This window comes from Quercus lobata, chromosome 12 (genome assembly GCF_001633185.2).
Source record: "Quercus lobata isolate SW786 chromosome 12, ValleyOak3.0 Primary Assembly, whole genome shotgun sequence".
NCBI lineage: Eukaryota > Viridiplantae > Streptophyta > Magnoliopsida > Fagales > Fagaceae > Quercus > Quercus lobata.
This window is the reverse complement of record NC_044915.1, coordinates 28,498,395-28,515,526: the sequence shown is the minus strand read 5'-3', so window position 1 is coordinate 28,515,526 and position 17,132 is coordinate 28,498,395. Positions and strand designations below refer to the sequence as shown.

Below are 17,132 nucleotides of genomic sequence, written 5' to 3'. Positions count from 1 at the left end.
CATTTGAAATTTGATGACACTTTACACCTAGTACTAATGCTTTCGGTTCTTTCTATCTTTTTTGGCTGAATCTATTACTAATGCTTGCTACTGATTTTATCCCTGAAATTACACCTTACACCCAAATTCTTAGAAAAATGATGCATCATAGTCGTTTTTAGTGAGATAGGGAAAATAGTTGATGATTTATTATGAGTTTATGAGTGATGTGACTTCTTTAGATGATACCCGTCAATAATTTTATTAAAGAAGCGCACGGCTTTTAAGGAAGACTAGAGTGCATGGAATCACCTCTCTTAAAAACTCCCAAAGGGTTACACGTGTCCAAGTCAAAACACAAAAACATTGTTCACATGCTCACGCGCTAGCTTTAGGAAATCCAATATTAGCTCCCATCCAAACAAAGTCAACTTCAACTAGTCTTCAACTCCCAACTATAAATTCCAATTTCCAACTGTCTCTCTTTGTCTCTCCATCAACAAGTCAGAAAATGTGAAATAAAATCACAGAAACTAGAACTCGATCATCGTTAAAAAAAAAAAATGTCACACAAAGCCCTAGATTCCCGGCACACCATAGACTCTTGTACACTTCGTCTTCACACATGGAGACCTTTCCGTACTACTACTTCAACAACTACTACTACTACTACTACACCACCCAAAACCCTAGACCCCTCCGACTCAAACCCCTACTCCTACTCTTACAATGGGGCCCACACACACACCAAGCGTCCCTGCCTCGCCGACCGTGCCACCACCACAACCAGAACGCCGCCGTTTCCAATCGACGCTGCTATCGACATGTCAAAGCTCAGCTTAATCGACGACGACAACGCCAACAAGAAGAACCGGATCTACAACTGCGGGAGCTTTAGCTTGATCGCAAGAAAACGACGCCGTCGTGGGTCCAGATCGGTCTCGGGTCGGAGCAGTGACCGGAGCGGGACGCGTCGCTGCTGCTCCGTCGGGGCGTCGGCCGCGTACGGCACGTGCTCCGATCTTCCCGTGACGGACTCGAGCGGAGAGCTGTTTGTGAATGGGGATTCCAATTGGGGTTCGGATGTGAGCGAAGCGAGGAACTCGAGGAAAGAGAGAGATGGAGGAGGAGGAGGAGGAGGAAGTGGTGTTAGTGGGAATGGAGATAAAGAGAATTTGGGACTTGGGTTTGGGCTAATTGGGGGGTTTGATTGTCAGGGAAACGAATCCGGATACGGTAGTGAACCCGGGTATCGCGGCGACGCGGAGTTCGGGTATGGAGATGAGTTTGATGAGGAGGAGGATGATCCAAGATTGTTGTTTTGGGGTGACCGATTTGGAGGAGGTACAGTTTTTTACAATTTCACTTTTTCTTTTATTTAATTTTATAATAGGAGTTAGAAAGTTAGAATTAGATTCTTGGGAGGTTAGTTTAGTTGTTGGAATTACAGTATTGTTGGTTTTTCATAGCTTGTTCAAGTTCAGATAACTGAGCGGTTTTTTTTTTTTTTTTTTTTTTTTTTGTGTAAGTGATAAGAATGGATGGGGAATTTGGTATGATTTGGGAACTTTATATTATTAGAAAGTGTAATTTGGGAGGATCTTACTCGTTTTTGGAACTTGGGTCATATTCACATTTGTGGGCTATGGCTCTGTGTCTTGTGGTTTGAGGGACGTGAAACAAAGTTGGAATGTAATGGGTGGTGAATTATGAAGAGAAAGTCTGTGGTCAAAGAAAAATGCAGCAAATTTTATAGTTTTGACTGATAATTATCCTGGAAAATTTAAGTCTTCTTCTCTAGTTGCTTGGAGATCCAAGTTGCTCTTTTTATGCTCCGTTTGGTTTGAAGATTGATTCAGCTTCAGGCCTGTTATATTGTGTGGGTCAAAAAGGATCTTGTTCCACCTTTCAATTTGTTTCATGCAGCTGCCTGGAACAGTTAGGATTAGGCTTCAATGCCAAAGGGTATGAGTAACACGATTCACCTTGTATTATGCATCACGACAATCATAGACTCTCTCTTTTCTTAGTGGTTTAGGCATTGTGGCAGCCATGGGTTCTTTGTGTTTTGGAAAGTTGTGAAATAATCTTATCTTTGGTTTGGGTGTTCTGGAAGAGTGGTGTGTCTCAGGAAGCTGCTGCTGGTTTGTGGAACTTCTCTTCACTTAAAATAGTCTTATCTTTGGTTTGGGTGTTTTTGAAGGGGAGTATAGTGGATTGATTAGCATATACTACTCAAATATTCAGATGTTTGAGTCATTGTAGATTCACGTTTCTGAATTGTTTAGTATTATGTGTGTAGATGTAGCAGATCCATTTTGTTGGATGTTAAGGGAAGTAGTGTTAGCAACAATGGTAGATATTGTGGTGGTGGTGCTGTTATATGGTTTGATATAATTTGTGGTGTGGAAGAGTGGGCAATGGTTAAAGTTGTCTTTATTGGAAAACCAATGAGAATCAACATAACTGTCAAAAATGACTATTTGACTTGTGTGGTCTTTGATAAACAAAACTCACTTTTGATAGTGTTATGGTTGCCAAAGAATACATGGTAGGAGACTTGGGAAACGACATGTGGTAAGGATTAAGAGCACTGGATAACTTAAAGCTAACATTGGAGCTATTAGACTTGGTAATAGTTGTTGGATGCCTTCCACCTGTGTCTAGTGCCAATTTTGGTCTGTTCTAATAAATTTATTTCATTATTGATATTGAATGTTGTCTAGGGGCGTGAATTTTTGTGTCTTAACATTTCATTGTTCTCTATTATTTATTTACGTCAGGCTTCTTTGAGAAGCTGACATTTTGTTGTTCAAGCATTTGCTTCATTTGATTCAGCTTGAGAGACTGATGTGCCTTTTTCTTGCACCAGAGCCAGATTCTAAAATGGAGGTGGCTGGAGAGAACTCATTCTCAGATCAAAAAACCCATTATAGATGCCGGCGTAAGAAACATGATTGCAGAATGGTTTATTCACTGAGGTAAAAGACTGTCCATGAAAAATGACGAATTCCTTTGTTTCATCCATTTGGCTTCCCATCGATGAGGTTGTTGGCTCCCAGAGTGCTACTAGCTCTTCACAATACATTATAATGATTTCAGCTTGTTGGTTGGTTACGCATTCCCCCATTTTGTGAGATCATCTATGCCAGCATACTGTCATGCGGCACTATTGGCTTGTGCTTGAAGGGATTCAAAGATGTGGATGTGCATTACATTTTAGCGCATTATCACATTATCATAAGATAATGTTGTAATATTTACAGGTGATTAACTCATCTACTTTTGTTATCATAAGATAATTGTGCATTATGTGCTAGAACTCCGGAACTCTTTATCTACGTTGGTTGTGATGATTGAGTTCTTGTGAAGGTTGTCAACAAACTGTGGGCTTTGCTGGGTTTACTATTTTTAAATAGGACAAAACTATTTTTAATTTTTCTATAAACGTTTATATCCACTTATTACATACTTCCTTTTCCCCATCTCATTTTAAGATAAATAGTTTTGGTGGAAGATGCACTGGAATAAGGTGCATTGAGCTCTAAATCAATTTAAGAATAAATTGCTTTGGTGAAAGTCTTGAGTTTATTACAGCACGAATCATAGCCTGCCACCCTTTTTTTTTTTTTAAATGACCAAAGTTTAAAATGGTGGAGCATAATATGAAACTCCCTTGATGGAACCAAGGATATCTATTTCTTATACAATTACTATTGCCTTGTGTTATAACACTTTGATTATTGAGTACAGAAACTTACTAGGCGCGAGTGTGTTGAAATTCAATCAAATTTACCAAGAAGCAAACCGGCACAACTTATGCAATATTTTTGTATTTTTGCACAATCCACTTTATGTATTATAAGTTATAACCTGTTGTGGGACGTCCTTAACTTTGCTTCTTTTCATCTTGTGTAATCTTTTGTACTTCATTTGTTTGTACTAATATACTAATTCCTTTTTAGGGCAAGGAAAGAAATAAAGAAATGATTTGGTGAAAAATCAGAAGTTTTTAAAAGCTTGTTTAGTTTAGACATTTGCCAGCTATTGGAATCATATCCAGCATTCTTGCTGAATAAAGATCCCTAAAATTCAGAAAATAAAAAATAAAAAAATTAAGAGCCCTCAAAGGTGGCTGGATAGCTTCATATCCAGCATTCTTGCTGAATTAAAATCCCCTAAATTTAGAAAAAAATAAAATAAAAAATAAAGAGCCCTCAAAGATGGCTTGGTGCTAACGACCTAGACCTTTTTTAAAATTTAAAAAAAAATTATAGATATAACAAAATTTTAATTTATTGTGTTTTTTTTATGATGATTACTTGAGTTAATTAAAACCTACGGCATGAGTATTATTTCGCTTGCTTTAAAATGAGTTGGACTTACTATTATATTTATGATATGAAATGGTGTGGAAAAAAAAAAAAAAAAAAATCTCGAGGCCACCTAGGAAAATAATATAGGAAATATGTATATATGCTTTTTTTCTCTTGCCTGGGCATAGAAAAACGACGTAGCTTTATAGCCAGCGAAAAAAAAAGGTAAACGACGCCGTTTTCGTTAATCCCTGTCCAATTCCAATCTAACGTAGAAAAAGGAAAAGGGTAGGGTAGGGTGGGCGGTCCACAGAGAGAGAAGAGATGGCGGTGAGAGCAGAAGCATTGAACGCGTACAGAGCGTTGCTAAGAGCGACTCGGAAAACGTTCGCCGGCGACTCACTGATGCTGACCGAGTCGGCCTCCGAGGTACGTAAAAAATTCGAAGATAATAGGCACGTGACCTCCGAGCCCGAGATCCGTAAGCTCCTCGACGATGCACGTGAGGCCTCCCATTTCATCTCCACCATGATTGTCCAAGCCAAGCTCAACTCTACCGGTGGTTACGGTAACCCTTCTCTCTCTCTCTCTCTCTCGATTTTTCTATTTATAACTTCTAATCAATCTGGGTTTATTTTAATTGTATTTTTCGTGTCTTGCTCTTGCATTTCTTGTGTTTGTGAAATTGTTTCTGTCAGACTTTGACATTTTTTTTCCTTTTCATTTAGCCTGAAATGCACTTTCTTTTTTAATTATTTGATCAAATTTCAATTATAAGACAATTACTTTCTCCTTAACTATGTTGTACTCGTACCTGCAATGTCCCCTAAACTACAAAACCAAGCAATGTCCCATAATAAGTATTGGTAATAAGCAATTTGCCACCTTTATGAATGTTGTCAATTTTAACATAAATTTCAATTTCAACTTGACAAGTTTTCAAAAATTTTGAATTTTCCTTTACTTGACGGAAATTCAAATGGTAGAAGACAAAATGCTTAGTACCAATAGTTGAAGGGGGGGATATTGCTCAGTTTTGAAGTTTAGGGGACATTGTTACTGATTATTGTAAAGGAATTTATGGCTTTATCACATTTTTCAGAGATGAAATATATTGCTGCTAACTCACGGAAATGATGCTAGTTATTACTTATTCTCAATGTGTAGACTCCTGAAAAAAATAATGTGTAATATGTTGTATGCATCCCATAAATTCACGTGTTTGTACATATTTCATGGTTGTTATAGTTAAAGCATTTGTGGAAGTTGAACTCATAGAGCTGAGGTTACTAGTTCAAATCTCATTGTTCCCCTCCCCTTGGGGTTTGACTTTTGAGGCTCCAAAAGTTTCTTATTACAGAAAAAGAAGAAGCAAAAACTAGCCCCCTAAATGACTAAGTAAACAGACAGAATAACCTTATGTTCTACTTATGATGCTTAATATTATTTCTTTTGCCTCATTGGGGGTTTTGTTCTAGGGGTATTATCTCTTTATTTACATTTATAGGATGTGATGCTATACTACGTGGCGTTGTGTGTCAGTTTATTCTTCTGCACTGCTTAGCTTTGATCATCACTCTTTCATGTCTAGGGAAGTTTTTTTTTTTTTTTTTTTTTTTTTTTTTTTGTTTGTTTGTTGATTTTGGTGATTGGTTATCTCCCATTAACTTATTTTCTGTTAAAACATTGTGAAATGTGTTTTGTGTTGACTAATGTTGTACTTCATATAGTTAAAATGTTTTGGGCCTTTTTCCCCCCTCTTAACTGTCATCATTTTGGTGTTTGGTTCCTTCTGATTACAAAAAATGTGGTAGCTTAAATTCTGTATCTGTTAAACAAGATATTTGTTGCTCATACAAAGTTATATAAGATCGTGACCTTACATTTTACATTCTGATACTGATTGTTGCAGTAGTGAAGCCAGATAAAGGGCATGCAGGAGCGACACTCGAGGTTCCTTCTGAAGAGATTCTTAAGAGTTAAGCCACCTAAAGAATAGTATCAGTGGAGTTCAATACAATGTTTTTGAACATCATTTGCCTCAGATTGGAGCTGCTTATTTGATCACCATCTTCCCCTGTAACTTTCACCAATAGTGTTCTTGATGGACTCCGTCAAAGATTTTCAGTTTTGCTATTTGTTCAAGACTTCACTTAATGATTTTTCTCTGAGCTCCCTTGGGTTGTTGCTGAAAAACTTGTCTTGGAACATTACTCCTTAAGATCATGTTGCATCATATGAAAAGTGTTTATGTCTGGAATTATGGATAGTGATTACATTCTTCTACAAAAGTTACTATAACTTCAAAGCAGTTTACTAGTTTTAGATTTTAGAAATGGTTGTTGAATGTACGCAACATTCATTCTTCAACCAAATGGAGCGTGCCTTTACTGCATAATGCTGGGATAAGGAGAAGGCTGTGTTATGAGTACTGTTCCCAATATCTAAATGGACATTTTAGAACACAAAAAGGTAATTCAGACCAAAAGATTTTTTTATTGAACCCAATTAATGTTTTTTTTTTAAAAAAAAACAAAACAAAACAAGAACATAATATTTAAGATTGTGGGCAACACCGCAACAGTGCCACCCAAATCTTTAATAAGGAGATCTCTCTCTCTCTCTCTCTCTCCAGTGAGAACCTTGTAGTGTTTCCCTGTTGATGTAAATACAAGATTTCCTTTGATGGATGAGCGAGGCATCAGATATCAAAAAGAGTGCTATCCACTTCAGTGGCCAGTAGCTAGTCTTCCTCATCATCTTCCAGATCTTCTTCAATATTTTCCTGGTCTTCATTCATGTCTTCCTCGTCTTCATCTGTGTCTTTCTGTTTTTTAGTATCTTCCTTTTCCGGCTTTTTCTTGCCATCACCATTTCCTGAAAATAACAGGGGGAGGATAAATAAGTTCGTGAAAGGAGTTCAATAGTGATCTGTCAATTCCTGCAAAGAGCAGGGATCATGAATAACAAATAAAGGAAGAGTGATTTATGAAAGAAAAAGTACCAAAACAATAATATTGAAGGTGTAACAAGAGAGGGATGATATATAGTAAAGGAGATATAACAAAATAAATAAAGGAAACAGATTGACACCAGAAAGATGAAAAGACCAAATATCCAATAAACATCAGAAGGTGCCAATTATCACAAACCCTGGCTGATATTATAGGAAGACAGTTTAAAAGGGAAGAATATATGTGAATTGGAGAAGAGACGGGACTCCATAACTGGAAAGTAGGAAATGCACTTAAAGAGAAAATTAAGTTTCGGGAGCCTAGACCATGGATCAACGGATGTAATGAAAGATTGGTTATACAATATAGAAGGCAGTATGAATCACAGAATGTCCGAATGGTCGATTGAAGGCAGGTTACATCCAAGTTAAAGAAGATTAACCAACATCATCATTAAAAAACTTGAGCAGAATTGTGATTTATCTCATTTCAACATGGCTCAGAGCTAAAAAACTGTAATACGCAAATTTCTAATGGCAGCATACAGAGCAATATATATATACAGGCCATATTAAAAATGTGTTTAGAAAATGGACCAAGGCTCTGAAGCAGTCACTTCTGGTTAGAGGATATAATCTAAATTGTTTATGGAGGTCTTGAGGAAAGCGTTTTGTGTGCATAAAGAATGAGAAGAAATCACGCGTGTAGAGGATGTTTGGAGGAATGGCCAGAGTAGATCATCATAGACCTGCAAAAGGACATCTTATGGCACCCTTGTAGTCAATCATCCATAATATCCTTAGTTGATAACTTCAAAGTTAAGAGACGCTGTATTCTCAATATGTTAACCAGTTTCTTACAACCAAATATAATCTCATTGCTAGAGGAAAAAGGAAGTAACATGTTATATGAGAGAAATATACCATATTCGCTGAAGATGACTCCACCAGAACATAATCCTTCCTCAATCTTGATGAGTTGAAGAGTCATTCTGGGTCCAATCTCTTGAAGCTTGACAGCACTTTTTGTCGAGGCCTTGTTAATTCTACCAAGATCACTAGCCAAAGTAACAGTTGCTGCTTCATCGTCTGCTTCACTTTCTGATCCATACCCAGCCCTTTAAAGTCACAAGGAAAATAAATATAAAACCAAAAAAAAAAAATGACCAAGATGAATCAATCCAAATGTACACATGACGTTTTCCTTCTCAATTTGTACTTGGTTATGACTCTCTCTCTCTCTGACTAGTAAGTTATAGACACACTCTTGTGGGAGGAGGAAGTGTCATTTGAGCTAGAGCTCATTGACATAGTTGGTCATTAATAACAAGTTTCTTATTTTCACTGCCAACTTATGAACAATTTATATATATATATAAAACAAATAAATAAAAATAAAAACCAAGGAAATAAGTTATCCAAACATACTCTTAATGCACAACCAGCAGACCACAATAAAACTTAAAAGACGACAAGTTGTAGTATAAATTCTAATTTTAAATTCTTAATGCTAACATAATTTGCTTGACTTCAAGGATATAAGTTAATGAGAAAGAACCCTTACTTTGTGACAAAGTCACTCACATCTTGAAGATTTCTTAAATCAGGAACTTGATGGTTCTGCACAATTTTTCTAATTCTACGGGAGACACCCACAGGCTGTAATCTTATGGAATAATGCCGAAAATCAATAAGCTTTGTATCTTTGTTGTAATTAAGCAATACAATTCTCTGGCAAGAGGAAAGTTTGACCTGAAAATGCACACATTAAACAACATTAAGAGGGGATATAGGATCATAAGTATTGATGGCACTGGCAGCAACCTGAAATTTGTTTAAACACTCACTGTGTTTATATCAATGGCAGGAAAGATATTCTGAAACATTATGGTAGTGAGCTTTAAATGTTGATCACCAGACCCAAAACCAGAAAGAACAATCTGCCAATGATAAGCTCAGAGATTAACAAGGGCAGAAGTTAAACAAACAAGAGTAAAATTTCACCATATGTTTAAGTCAAATTATGCAACTGTATAGCTGCAGTCCTTTCCTCTTTTGAGATGAATATAAATTAACTTCTTTTTTTTTTTTGATAAGTAGATGAATATAAATTAACTAACATTAGCTTATAGAAGATAGGTGTGTAAAGTACATATGGAGGGGCAGGTGCAACCATTCAAGGAGTTACAACTGAGTCCTCCTGCACTGAGATATTATGATTAACTTGTTATGTCTCATGCTAAAGGCTAGTAATGATGCACAAGACTACTGATCATTGGTGACAGAAGAGAGGTGAAAATTGCATGAGAAAGAGATCCATTTCACATTTTCTTTACCTTTCTCTAACATTTTAGTAAACCAAATAGCCATGACTATTTGCTGCTTGTGAATTTGAGTGATTTTTTATTTTTATTTTTAAAAGTGAGAATATAAAATTACCAGAGGAGGATTTTGGAAAAGATCTTGAGGACATCTAGGACGCAATTGAGATTGTGCAACATCAACTGCCAACGAGTATTCGTTTATTTTAAATGTAAGTGTTGGGCCTTGTGGAGTCCTTCCAACCCTCAGGTAGGGTGCAGTTGCAGTTTTTGACAATATGAGGAAATGTGTTACACCCATAGGCCCAGCAACATTCAAGAAGTCTTTGAGACTATTCCGTTTCTTCTCCTGAAATAATATATATACATCACAAAACATTAGGACTGGTATAGATGAATGCAGCACAGAGACTGCTGAGAATTCACTTCCAACTAAAGTTAGCCTATTTCTGTAACTGAACACATCACAGTGGAAATCACATTTATCAAAAAGAATTACAGGGAAATCACAGTTCACAAGTATTAAGCTATCCCCGATTAAGTACATGATCTACCTTGCTGAGTTGAATTCCTTTTTAAACTCCTCAATACATATTATGATTAAACCATTCATATGCTACAACAACTTCTTTCCAACTCATAGTGCACAAGTCTTTAACAGAAGTGAAGAAATCTTCTCCAAACAAGGATTCTATGATTATGCCAAAAATGTCTGGGCCCCTTTTGTGTAGAATAATTGTTTTACACCCTTAAAATTCATCCTTACATCAGTCAAACTTCCATCGATCTCATATTGCCATAAAAAAAGACTTTAGGAGATAAAGACACACACACATCCATACATTATGTGTACTTCCATCAATCTCATGTTGCAACAAAAAGGCACTTTAGGAGACACACACACACACACGGAAACTAAGCAGATAATAAATAATTTTTACCTTAAGATTGAGAGCAGTATAGGGAAGCATCAACTTTCTCAAGTCCATTTGAAGTTGCCTAAGAGGACCAGGTAACTTCCCTCTAGAAAACACAAAGCTTTTTGGAATCTTATTTCCTGTGATATGATCCACACTAGGTTGATTCTTCTTCACAACCGGCTTCACAAACACCTTCTTCTTCTTCTGTTTAAATCAAACAAAAAATCATGCAAATGTAAAACCAAGTAAACAAAACTCCTAAGGGAAATGCCAATACGGGTATTCCTCCACCTAGAATTTACAAGGGGAGGAGGTGCCAATTGAGCTAGAGCCCATTGGCTTTGACTTAGCTTCTCATTCTACAAAATTTTCCCACCTCCCAATTAAAAACAAATTTACCCACAATTCGTTTCTTTTCCTTTCATTTTCTCAACAACCAAATAGAGTGTATAATAAAAATCAAAACCAAACATAACAAAATTTTTACTTACATTACGAAAACGAGCCATGGCATCCAAGAACCTTGAATTTCACAAATTCAGTCCCAGCTTCAGAGCTTTCTGATAGAATTTTAAACAATAAATAAAACATTTAGCATAATCAAGAACAATTACAAGAGCAAAAGGCTAGGATTTTTGAAGACCCAGCTAAAGCTAATTCCAGAATTAAAAACAACAGGTCTGTTTAATTCAGCTGTTTGTAAAGTGTATTTAAAAAATAATTCTTTTAAAATGCGCGTTTTGAAAAAGCGATTTTCAAAATCACAGTTAAGCCTTTGGCAAAACATGTGAAAAAGTGTTGTTTATATTAACTGAGCGTTTGGATAAATATTAGTCTAAAGTTACTGTTAAGGTTATCTTATCATGCCAATAACTTGCAGCTCCTGACAAGTACTTGTGCTTCCAACAGAGACATTATCATGAAAAACTGTCATCTCTCCAATATTCTCCAACTTTTGTTTTTACTACTATTACTTGCTTCCCCAAGATTGCTTCTCAATTTATGTGAAATAAGATATAAAAGGCATACAATCAATGAGTAAAGATTAACAGTAGGAATAAGCAATAACTACAAATCTTTAACTGTAGGCTAAGCTAGGAAGAAATTAGTGAAGAATTCATGAACAGATAGAAATCATCTATAATAAACAGACCCAAAAATAAGGACCCTATCTCCTGGTTTACTAGCTTCCATCTTTATTTTAATCATATATATTAATCCTGATCATATCCAAACTGTTTTCCTCAACCCCCATCTACCTGAAAATTTTCTTAAAATCTTCACAAAACCTTAAAGAAGCAAAAAATTCCTCTATCAAAGTATGTCCCAAAATTTTGTTATCAAAAAACATTGTAACAAACAGAGGCTTTGTGGGTTTTTTAACATAACAGCAGTTTCTTGCTCAGTTGCTCTGTTTTCATTTTGTTTTTTCCTTATCAACCTTCTCTCAAAATGTTATCTTAAAAAAAAAAAAATTGACTTGAAACAAATCGTGTAACCCTTACCAACTATGCAAAAGCTCAAATCTAGAGAAAAAATTCAGGGAAAAAGGGCAATGAAGAATGGTCTACCTGAGATTTTATATATAACGGTAGTGGTATTTGGTTCTTCGTGTTCGTGTTCTGTTAGTGTTTAGGGTTTATCGTTTTCCAATACCAATAACAGGGTTTTTTAGTGTGACCACCAATTCGATCCGGACCATGCCCAGCCCAATTTTAGCTCATAATCTCTAGGGAGACCAGCTTTAGCCCAATTTTGGCCCACTACATTAAAAGAGCTTACTGTGCTCCATTTATAAATGTATGTATGTTCTGCCCAATGATGTACAAATCAAAATTTAATTGAGCAGTTTGGCATGGTTTTTAATTCATTATCAGCCCTTTACTCACCACCACTTTCATATATGTATGTTCAAAAATAAAAGAAAAACTATACTCGGAATTGCATTTGAATTTTAGTGTTGAGAGATTTCAATAACATGGGTAGGGGGTTAGAGGATTTTGTCCTAATAAAATTATTTGTGTTGAGTTTAAAATAACGTCATACAACTAATCATTTGAAATCCACATATTAATAAGATTTAAGTTTCTCTATGGATATTATCAATGAGTAATACTAAAGAGGTTTCGCAAAATTTCCTTCTCAAAAAAAAAAAAAAAAGTTTCACCATTTCACAAAATTTTGCACAACCATTGATGTTGCAAGTTATTAGTGAACGTAACATAACTTCCAAATAGGCTTATTATTGACACCATTTTATTAGTACCAATTACATCATGTCATCTCAATCTTTATAAAAACATTTTCTGTTTCTATACATTTTCTATCATTAATAAATTTGAAAAATCACTTTTTTTTATTATACTTTATTAAGTCATATAAACTAAAATTTAAATCCCATTTTTCCCCTTCTAATGTGTCTTTTCAAATGAATATTGGATGTATGCAAGGAAAATTATTTGTTTACACTTTCTGACCTATACATAGTATACCTACTTTTTTCAAAATATCCCAATATAGCACACAATGACACATGATGTGTACAGTATACTGAAATATGAGATAATCAAAGCCACCAATTTCTTACCTCCAAGTCACTTTCAAAATAGTCTAGAAATTTCTCAATAGATAGTGGACAAGTAACATGTTCTACCAGATGTATCTAGAGACTACATGTTAATCTATGGATTGTAGAAAACTGAAGTGAAGATCATGTTTTAAATTTTGTGTAACAGATGGACCAATAAATACTGGGAAAGATAGGTAAGAGTAAAGACAGCAGAAAGCACCTTGTCAACGCTGGTGAAATGCTTCTTTGTTGTATTCATGTGAAGTGTAACCATTTTTCAAGCCAAATCATGTGAATTGTACTGTGGAAGTGAATGGACGGTTTTGATAAACTTTTAAAAGCAAGTCTGAAATGTCTACAAAAAAAAGTGGCTGCATTAACCGCGAATGCGAACTGATTAGATTAACTAGTAACTACTTCCGGCATACTTTTCCTACTGTCCAATCAAGAAACTGTGCCTTCCGTCTTCACTACCACCCCAATTATTCACCTTATCAAGTTCCTATTTCATTTCATTATCAGTTTAGTCATGGACCACACATGTCCTACCGTACAGTTACAAATTGCATAGTACATAGTTATCATGGTTTGTGTAGTCACACTGGACATTCGGTCAGCATCATTGATTCATTATGGGTTCAATTAGTAAAATTTCTTATCATGGAATTAGAGATTTGGATTTGAATCTTTTTTCACACCAAAAGAAACTCGTCAGCGTTTTGGTGTGATGGTAAAGGGTCATCATAAGTTTAAAATCATTTCGTACCTAATAAAAGAATAATAATGACATGTTTTAAAGATGTTGCTATGATATTTGTTAGTCTATGATCCTATACTTGTGGTGTCAGAATTAAGATGCAATTTACTCTAATGTGAAAGAAGGTACTGAATGGACCTTATCTTGAATTCGTGAGAGATATTCACCTGCCCAGTCACAACCTATTTCAGCCTCGCTATCTCTTTTATGGAGCTCACCAGCCTCTTGCCTAAAAATACTCCTGCAAAAAGATCTTGCCCTTTCCACGTCAGCCAAAAGCCCTTTTTTTTATTATAAATCTACCATCAAAAGCTCTATGATTTCACAGTTCATGGGAATCAATTCAGTATCATTGAAAAGCGTGACTCTTTATTCTCACTCTTCTATTTCATACATGGACTCTTTGTTGTAGTACTAGTATTTACCTAGTGATAAAATAGTTTCTACTTCAATTGCTATCACTTTCTCCATCTAACTTCTCTCGAATGAGAATGGCTTGTATTCATTCACTTATGACATTCATGTTTGTTGCATTGCTGATGAATTCAGGCCAATTGGCATATGGAAATGGATGCAGTTATGTTCAAGAAGCCTGCAGTGTGACTAGGTACCCTGATATCTGTGTTCACTCACTAGCATCATTTTCAAGCACTGCTAAGAGAAGCCCCAGCAAGTGGGCACGGGCAGGAGTATCAGTGACAATAGGTGAGGTAAAGGATGTTGCTAAAAACTTGAAAAAATTGAAGAAATATCGGCTTATGAAGGGAAAGAACAGAATTGCCCTTTCAGATTGCATTGAATGTATTCAGGATGCACTTGATGAGCTTCACAAATCACTCGATGTGCTCAGAAGGCTTAGTAAAAGCACATTCAATGAACAAATGAGTGACCTTCTTACATGGATTAGTGCAGCCCTCACTGACGAAGACACTTGCTTGGATGGTTTTGAAGACCAAAAGGGAAAGCAAGTTAAGTTGCTTCAAAATCAGGTTTTGAATGCTACTTATATCACTAGTAATGCCCTGGCTCTGGTTAACAAACTAGCAGCCACAGGTTTGGCAAGCATAACTGTTCCATAGAGGTTCTGAATATGGGTTTCATCATAGCATGAATCAATCTAGGGATAAAGAAGTCTCTGGATTGATCATAATCAAAGGCAGTATGACTAATTAGTATGAGAATAAGGCCATCTCTAGCCAAAATATCTCCAGCTTCGTATAGCCATAAAAATCTGTGTAGTTTCTTTGTTTTTGCTCCTCACAAGTGACAATCTAAGTGATGCTGTTATTAAATCTTTTTCATTTATAAAAATTTCTCTTATTAAATTTATAAGGTGATACAGTTTCTTATATTTGAATGTGGAATGTTACGCAAAATTAAGTGTCGGCATATATAGGCAACATCATATTTTGCCATCCGTGGGAATTGTTGGCCTTGCCTACAGATCCCAGAGAAAAGTTGCATGGTGCAGAGCTGATCAATGGTCAAACGCAACCACAATGCTGCCTTCAAGCTCCCAAAACCCCTTGATGGAGCAACAGCTAGCTGCAGACATTGGCAGAAAGTGTTCAGTAATTAGCTCGCCAAAACCAAGAAATATTGAAGCATCTGCAACAAGCAAGGCAAGATAATAAAGGAGATAACTGCTTTTCCATTACAGGGCAACTCATGCATATTCCCCGATTCCAGTGGAAGAGTTTATATGTAGCACTTGGTCCTGTCCTAAGTTCCTAACTCCTAAGGACCTAATCATATATTAACCAGATATAACATCAATATATTATATTTAATAAACTATAGTCAGTATGAAATTTATAATACATTAGTTCCATAATCAACTACCATAAATTGGCAAAAAACTTTGTGAGAGATCTGAGATCCCCAAACTTCTGCAGGCTAAGAAAAAATGCTATAGAAATTTAGCATTAAAGGCCAAAAAAATAATAGGCAAAAAGAAAAGAAGATTTCAGTAAAAGTTGTAGAGAATTATGCAGCCATATCAAAATCATCTTTGCTATGATATTTGTTGTGCTGGCAACACTCATAGTGTGTTTGGATACCGCTTATTTTGCTGAAAACTGAAAACACTATAGTAAAATAATTTTAAAATGTAGGTCCCAGTACGGACATGACAAGACAAGACAAATTGTACCGAAAATAATTTTGAAGTATTACTTCATGACATGACACGCAAAACGCACAGACACTCTGCATTTGTCTTCATTTAAAACTTGTTTATCTTCATTTACATGCACAGTGCAATGGGTCTCACTGTTCAAACATCAAACGCAAAACGTGCAATCCAAACGCATTCTCAATCTCTAGGATATTTTAATGAGTAACTTTCCCAAAACACATTGATACCAATGAATTCAAACAAATGGCAAATTGTGATTGGTAGAGTATGAAGTGGAACACAAAAAGTGATATAAACTATTTTATATTCAATATGATTAAAGTAAGAATGACAAAGACAACTTTTACCCTCTAGAAAATACAAACTAAATGGAAATCATAAATATAAAAAGGACTATTTCTGTCCCTCCTCCCCATCCCCTCCCCCAACCCCATAAAAATATGTTGTTTGCCGACATTATATGGCATTAAAGGACATTAAAAAGACAATTACATTTTTTGGTGTTTTCAATTGAAACATGAGTTTGAATCTTTCTTCCCACTTATAATGTATAAAAATTAAAAAATTAAAAGACATAAGATACTTGCCATTTTTTTTTTAAATCAGAACATACCATTTCTTTGACCATCAATGTTTAGTAGTCCTACTCCTACACCCTAATCCCATTTCCTTCCTTCTTACTTCTTAGGACTACAAAGTGGGATGTTAATAAAGTGTGGGCTTGGTGTGTTTTCTGACTGGACTTAAGCCCAGATTGGTATGGGCTTTTTTGCTGGGTAGGCCTCATCATAAACTGTCCGGGTTGGATGTTTACCCTGATCAATTCTTTTCATGTAGAGACCCGGGTAGTGGGGCATCCTTTTTTTTGGCCTCATCATAAACTCTTGAAAATCTCACTCTCACATGAGAGACTTTCTACCCCAATTGTTCATTTACCTAAATCAGTGTTCATTGAGGCTACATCAACTTGTATGACTCTCTCTCTCTCTTTATTCAAACTAAAACTTACACGTTTTGCAAGTTGTAATCTATAGGATTAGTGTCTATCTGCCTGTAATTAGCTTGCCCTACAATGTTAGCTGGAGCTAAAGTTTGGAAGAAAAAGAAATCTGATATTGAAGTCTGGAAGAATGCATATGTTACATTTAATATATATATATATAAATAAATTTAAAAAAAA

The 17,132-nt window shown here is 35.7% G+C and overlaps 4 protein-coding genes across 4 annotated transcripts; 3 read left to right on the top strand and 1 right to left on the bottom strand.

Annotated features, from left to right (window-relative positions):
- The first annotated feature begins 414 nt into the window (after window positions 1–414).
- Window positions 415–3,462, top strand: LOC115972415. Its single transcript, XM_031092698.1, has 2 exons — window positions 415–1,323; window positions 2,852–3,462. The coding sequence occupies exons 1-2, from the start codon at window positions 543–545 to the stop codon at window positions 2,962–2,964; spliced, it is 894 nt and encodes a 297-aa protein (XP_030948558.1). The 5' UTR covers window positions 415–542; the 3' UTR covers window positions 2,965–3,462.
- Window positions 3,463–4,559: 1,097 nt separating this feature from the next.
- Window positions 4,560–6,596, top strand: LOC115971925 (mitochondrial zinc maintenance protein 1, mitochondrial). Its single transcript, XM_031092029.1, has 2 exons — window positions 4,560–4,863; window positions 6,208–6,596. The coding sequence occupies exons 1-2, from the start codon at window positions 4,620–4,622 to the stop codon at window positions 6,276–6,278; spliced, it is 315 nt and encodes a 104-aa protein (XP_030947889.1). The 5' UTR covers window positions 4,560–4,619; the 3' UTR covers window positions 6,279–6,596.
- Window positions 6,597–6,775: 179 nt separating this feature from the next.
- On the bottom strand, window positions 6,776–12,140 carry LOC115971924 (peter Pan-like protein). Its single transcript, XM_031092028.1, has 8 exons — window positions 12,061–12,140; window positions 10,981–11,049; window positions 10,511–10,693; window positions 9,688–9,918; window positions 9,096–9,188; window positions 8,813–9,000; window positions 8,173–8,366; window positions 6,776–7,172 (listed from the first exon to the last, which is right to left on the bottom strand). Exons 2-8 carry the CDS (start codon window positions 10,996–10,998, stop codon window positions 7,039–7,041), a joined length of 1,041 nt encoding a protein of 346 aa, XP_030947888.1. The 5' UTR covers window positions 10,999–11,049; window positions 12,061–12,140; the 3' UTR covers window positions 6,776–7,038.
- A 1,897-nt stretch (window positions 12,141–14,037) lies between these two features.
- On the top strand, window positions 14,038–15,094 carry LOC115972147 (pectinesterase inhibitor 6-like). The gene has a single exon (XM_031092324.1). The coding sequence runs from the start codon at window positions 14,301–14,303 to the stop codon at window positions 14,892–14,894; it is 594 nt and encodes a 197-aa protein (XP_030948184.1). The 5' UTR covers window positions 14,038–14,300; the 3' UTR covers window positions 14,895–15,094.
- The last annotated feature ends 2,038 nt before the right edge of the window (window positions 15,095–17,132 follow it).